At 40.6% G+C, this 6802-nt stretch overlaps 1 protein-coding gene across 1 annotated transcript; it reads right to left on the bottom strand.

The window, feature by feature from the left end:
• Window positions 1–641: 641 nt before the first annotated feature.
• LOC148570472 (uncharacterized) lies at window positions 642–2468 on the bottom strand. Its single transcript, XM_088507054.1, has 5 exons — window positions 2202–2468; window positions 1638–2120; window positions 1378–1453; window positions 1138–1267; window positions 642–909 (listed from the first exon to the last, which is right to left on the bottom strand). The coding sequence occupies exons 1-5, from the start codon at window positions 2466–2468 to the stop codon at window positions 642–644; spliced, it is 1224 nt and encodes a 407-aa protein (XP_088363180.1).
• Window positions 2469–6802: the final 4334 nt, after the last annotated feature.

Below are 6802 nucleotides of genomic sequence, written 5' to 3'. Positions count from 1 at the left end.
ATGATTCTTCGGTAATATCCTGCTAAGCCCAAAAAGCTCTTGACTTCCGTCAAAGTCGTCGGTCTTTCCCATTCCATCACCGCTTCTACCTTAGAAGGGTCTACGGCTATTCCTCCTTTGCTCACCACATGACTTAAGAACTTCACTTCCTCCTTCCAAAACTCACACTTTAACAACTTAGCGTATAATTTTCGCTCCTTTAGGATTTGCAGTACAATCCTCAAGTGCTCCTCATGCTCTTTCACCGTCTTGGAATAAACTAAGATGTTATCTATGAAAACCACCACGAATTTGTCCAAAAAGAGACGAAACACTCTGTTCATGTAATCCATGAAAATAGCAGGTGTATTTGTTAACCCAAAGGACATTACCGCAAACTCGTAGTGTCCATAGCGTGTCCTAAACGCAGTCTTAGGGATATCATCCTCCTTCACCCTTATCTGATGGTAACCAGATCTCAAATCTATCTTAGAAAACACTCCAGCTCCTTGCAATTGATCCATCAAGTCATCTATCCTTGGCAGTGGGTACTTATTCTTCACAGTCACTTTATTCAGCTGTCGATAATCCACACACAATCGCATTCCTTCATCTTTCTTCTTTACCAATAAAACTGGCGTTCCCCACGGTGATACACTCGTTCAAATGAACCTCTTGTTCAGAAGCCCTTCCAACTGAGTCTTTAACTCTGCCAGTTCTATCGGAGCCATTCTATAAGGCGCAATCGACACCGGTCTGGCTCCCGGCACCAATTCAATCGTAAATTCAATTTCCTTTTGAGGTGGGAACTTAGGGATATCTTCCTGGAATACTTCTGGAAAATCTTTAACCACTTGTATCTGATCTAAGTTCTGGCCATCACCCAACGCATTAGCAGCCAACAGAATATAACCCTGACACTCCTCCCCACTACAATGCACCATTACAGAGTTCAAGTAATACCCCGTAGCTACCACGGCTCCATTCTCTCCGTTCGGCAAAAACCGAATTGTCCGTTCAAAGCAATCCAACAAAACCTGATTCTTTGACAACTAATCAATCCCCAAAATCATCTCTAGCCCCACCATTGGTAAACAGATCAAATCATGCACAAAATCTCTACACTCGAGCTTAAAACCTACTTGTCTACAAACTGACCTAGTCATAACTGTCTGATGCGGAGTATGTACATGCATATCAAAAGGCAACTCTGAGACTTTCAAACCTAATTCCTCAACTTTATCAAACGAAATAAACGAATGCGAAGCTTCAGTATCATATAATGCAACTAAGGACTTATCACCAATTAAACATATACCTCTCATCAACGATCCGCCTTAGAAGCATCCTTGGCATTCACAGCAAAGACTCTCCCCTAGTGCTGGCCTTGCCCCGCACTCTGGTTCTTCCCACGTGTACTATCCCTCGCAATATGACCAGGCAAGTCACAGTTGAAGCACCCACCTATACCAATCTTGCAAGAGTCATATGGATGAAAACGTCCACAACGATCACAAGCTAAATCCGAAGAACTCTTACTCTGATTTCCTCTCCCTTTGCCACGCTGAATCTGGTCATGTGTGTTCTTTCTAAAGCCTCCTTGCCCTTGAGGCGCACATCCTCCTCTCTTGAAGTTTTGCCCTCTAGGATGAAAATACTTGCCACGCCCCCCGACTAGAGCCCCCTCCATGAGTGTCCTTGGATGCCGCCACGGTCTTGGCATATTCTTCCACTACTCTAGCCTTGTTCACTAAGTCAGAGAAGACACGGATCTCCATAGGCGCCACAGCAGTCATAATGCTATCCCTTAAATCTCTCTGGTACTTAATGCACTTCCAGCTCTCGTAAGTCTCCGGGGAACCTTGACATACCCTAGAAAACCTACAGAGCTCCTCAAACTTGTTGGTGTAGTTTGCCACAGATAGGGAACCTTGCTTCATCTGTATTAGTTCCATCTCCTTTACTTCCCTTGCAGACTCAGGGAAGTACTTCTTATAGAAGGCCACTTGGAATACTTCCCATAGAATGTCGGCATTTTGAAGTTGTAGCAAGCGACACTCGGCTTGCCACCAGGGCTGGGGCACTCCCGCAAGCTGATAAGCGGCAAACTCTACATACTGATTGAGTGGAACATGCTGCGCCTATAAAGCACGCTCCATAGCCTGTAACCAGTGATCCGCTTCAGTAGGATTTGTGGATCTTCGGAAAGTTGGCGGATAAACCTTGAGAAACGTCACCAAGGTCATCGAAACTCCTCCCGTAGTATCGTCATTTTCCTCAGCATTATCATTGGCATTTCCTTCTCCGTTCCTATTGCCATTCCCCGACAGTTGCCCTAACCTCTGGATAGCTTGCAGAGTCGCAGCAACATTCGCTTCCTTGGTATTAGTGAGATTTGCCATTGCTGCCATGAATTCGGCATAATTGTCAGCTGGTTGCTCATTCCTACTTTCTCGGGTACGTGTTCGACCTCGCCCGCAAGTGGCCATGTAGGGTTTCTGTCTACACCAAACAATCGATATCAAGGTGATCAGTCTCAATATCAAAAGCCTAGTGCTTCAATTATCCCAAACAGGCACTCACAAACAAGTATGCTATGCACATATCAAGTAGATAACCTAATAGCATCAAAGAAAAGACACACAGAGTATGCAATAAAGCACAATCGGTCCATCCCTCAGGCTCACGAGGACGAACCGCTCTGATACCACTAAATGTAACACCCTAATTACCCTAAGCCTTACCTCGCGCCGTAAAGCAAAGGTTAATCAGAGATTACGACAGTTCTAAAGCTCGTACGTATAATATATATATATATATATATATATATATATATATATATATAAGAAATATTATAATCTAGAAGCCCGATGAAGGATATAGCTCAAAAATAGGATCTCAAAAGTGCAAAACGTACAAACGAAGCTACTAGCTTAAGGCACAAGAAACAGATAAGATACTACAAAATATAAGTACATAATATCATAGGAAACTAGCCTCGACTCACGGAGTTTAAGCCAACTAGCTATATATAGTATACAGAACCATAGAGAAACCTGACAGTTTAAAAACAGCTTATACAAGTTTTTCTCTCATAATACAAGCCTCTAGGCAAAGACAAGATACAAAAGTGAGAGACATATATACAAAATAACCAAAAGACTCCAAAAGAATCCAAGATCCTCCGCTTCTGTCACCATCCAAAGCAACTCACCGAGGTGGGTTGTGACCTACATCTGAAAAACACAACAAAGATATGGTATGAGAACCAGAGGTTCTCAGTATGGTAATAGTGCCCAGAAAAACATTTTCAGTATACATGGATCCATCATCTCATTCAGAGTCCGCGACTCACATCAACCACTGCCCATTCATAACTAAGTTTCCAAATATCAACAGTTTATCATTCATCATCTCATATACCAATCATCATTCACCTTACGTCAAACCATTCTCAGCACGCTAGAAACCTAGGCCTCTATTTTCTAATTTATCATAAAATCATGTACTTGAACCTCTAAGTTATATCCCATGTTCTAATACTCAAAACTAGGCCCAAAAGTCTTAAAATGGTGTTATAGAAGCTTACAACCTTGTTTGGAAGGTAGAATTGTTGAAAAACAAGAAAAATTTAAGAAACAGAACATGTGCGGCCGCACAGGAGTGTGTGCGTGCGCACACCCAGGAAATTTTAGAATGTGTGCGTATGCACAGGGGTGTGCATACACACAGGTGACAAAATTTTCAGTATCTGTTCACTCGCACAACTTGTGCCAGCGCCCCCAACAGACTGACCTTTCTGACGTGTGCGTCCGCACAAACATGTGTGTCTGCACATGTTGAAGTTTTTCCTTATATATGTGCGTGCACAAGCTGTGCTAGCGCTGCGAATAGAATGCACTTCCCTGCCTGTGGGTGCGCACAGGTGTGTGCATCCGCACAGGTCAAAATATTTGCAGGGTGTGCGTCCGCACGAGGGTGTGCGCCCGCACATATCAGAAATCTTGAAATTCTGCAACTTTGCAGATTTTCAGATTTTTAACAGCAACTTTGAATGATCATAACTTCCTCTACAAAATTTTAAATTTCACAAACTTTATATTGATTAAAAGGGTTTTTAAAGATCTTTCATCCTAAACAAATTTTAATCAGTTTCAAAAACCGAGGCAAAAGTTATGATCGAGCAAATTTCACCAAAAATCACATTTTACCAAAAACCACAATTTATCAAATTTTCACAATTATCAAACCACCTCCAACCAAAACAACATCAACCTCCCATTTACAGCACAACTACCCTCATGGGTCAAAAATTCATCACTTACCACATCTTTTCATCATATTTCACCATTCTCCAACCATCAATACCAATCTCTCATCATACTTTATCATTTTCAACATTAATAGTATCATATCACAATTATCAATTTTCGATCATCAAACTCATTCATGCTTCTAAGCCATAAATAACAATAGTCATTCACCCAAATTTATCATACATCAAAATCTCAATATCATTATTTCTCAACATAACCATTTTAATTCAACATACAACATCAACCAACCATCATCAACAATCACATAAATTCAACCCTATCCTATGGGTTACTAGCCTAAGTGTCCATGAATATTATATGCTACATAGAAGAAACCGAAACCAGATCTTGGCCGATTCCCTTTATGCACCAAAACCTAAATGAGCACAAGCTATGCTTTCCAACACACTCCAAGCTTTCAATTCCACTACAATAAGCACAATTAAGTTCCAAAAGCTCCCAAAGCCACGATAATCAAACTATATGCATACAATTCACCTCAAATCAACCTAGGGTTCCAACTAAACATAAAATCACAAGGGTTTAGTGGCTTTTACCTCTTCCAACAGATTTGAATGTCAAAACCCAAGGCTAAGCAAGGTTTAGAGCAAACCTAAACATCCAAAATCACAAAAACTCATTTAACCCCAAAGCCCTAGGAACCGAAATTTTAAAGAGAGGAACTGAAAAGATTTCAAATTTTTCTTACCATTTTCTTACATGAGTTTCGTAGAGCTCTTCACGAGGAACGTGTAGCCACAAACGGTGCGGCGATCGGAGCTCTCTAGCTCAAGATATGGGCGTTGGAGGATTGAGATGAATAGTACTCAATCTCTTCTCTCCTTCTTCCAATTCTGATGTGTGTGTGTTTAATGAAGGTGAAAAGGGTTCACTTAGTATTTATATGTGTTGGGCTTGAGCCCAACTTAGGCTCAGTCCAACCTGTTAGCGTTTTTAACCTGTTTGGTCCTACTTCGGACCAAACCTTTAAAATTAACGCCCGGTTTCTCATTTCTAACATTTTTCTAAGGTTTTTGTCAGTTTTCACTTTTTCTCATGCGGTACCGGGCAGACTTGAACCGGTTCAACCGGTTCAACTGCCAGTTTACAGTTTTTTGCGATTTTTTGCAGAAAGCACATTTTCTGACTCAGAAAAACCCATTGAGTCCAAAAATCACCTATAAATTCTCAACTCTCTCTCTAACTTTTCAGAATCTAGTTTGGACAATATTAATCACTTAATTAACCGGTTAATTAGTTGCGGTTCTTACACCCAGCAGCTAATTTCTAATGGATAAAGATCCATCCTAACGGTCTTTAATTTGGATCATCTTTGAGGAAGGACCCATAGTTTTATCCAAGGCATTCTAAAAATCTAAATCAAGATTTCGTTCACTTTGAAACACACAGAATCCTTACAAATATTAGACATATCAATTTTGGTTGAATCATCTAGAAGATAAGATAGAAGATCCTAAACATACAAAAGGAGAAAATAATACTTAATGAATGAGAAGGAAGAGAAGAAACAATGCAATGACAGATTAAATCAATTAATTGTAACAGATTATTTAGACAAATACCTAAATTTTCTCAACATCAAACTGAGGTAATGATGCGTACATAGAACACACCACTCTCAATTTCACAATTGCATACATGTGAACAGTGGCGACTTCTGCGTGTATGCATTTATGATGCGTACGCATCATTTCTAATTTCTTCTAGCTCACCCCCCTTTTTGTGTTTACTAGGGTGCAAACCCTAATTCGCGTGGCCACTATCTCTTTTCTTCTCTTCTTCTTCTCCTTCCTCCCATTGTCTCCTTTCTCCTTTGCCACCAGCGTCCACCATTGCCGTCGCACCTCTCTCCTCTTTTATTTCTTCTCCTTCTTCTTTCTCTTTTCATTTCCCTTATCCCTTTATCTTATCCTTCTTCCCAACCACCACGTCACCCCCTTCTCTTTGCTCCACCCCTGCTCACCGCCGGCCGTCACAGCCTCCACGGCTATCTTCCTTTTCCTTCCTCCTCTCTCTAATCCACCTAGAGAACCACCTGCTTTATCTACTTCTCAATTTGCATTTTCAGAATAGGACAGCCCCTGTTTTTCTCATTTCCAGCAAGCTCTGCCACCATTGGTGACTAGCCGTCTGCCATCTATAGCATCGATGACATCACAGCATCGTAGCACTCCTCTCACCTCTTCTCTATTTTTTAGTAAATTAATAAATAATTAAATAATAAATTAGTTATAAGTCAAGGGAATTAAAAAAATAAATTTTATAATTTAAAGAAGTAAAAATATTTAAAATATGAATTAAAATACTAATTTTAAATATTTTGGTCCAAAGTTGGACCAACGGATCGAATCGGTTGAACCGGACCCATATTGGGCCTAAGACCCAACATATATAAACCAAACTCAGCCACTCCTTTCCTTCATTATTGCCATTCACGCTGGGTTGAAGAGGGGAGAAGCAAGAACCTTAAACCCTTATCACCTCAA

The sequence above is a fragment of the Arachis ipaensis genome, chromosome B3 (assembly GCF_059453495.1).
Source record: "Arachis ipaensis isolate K30076 ecotype BB chromosome B3, ASM5945349v1, whole genome shotgun sequence".
Taxonomy (NCBI): domain Eukaryota; kingdom Viridiplantae; phylum Streptophyta; class Magnoliopsida; order Fabales; family Fabaceae; genus Arachis; species Arachis ipaensis.
Note: the sequence above shows the minus strand (reverse complement) of the source record. Positions and strands in the feature narration are given on the sequence as shown.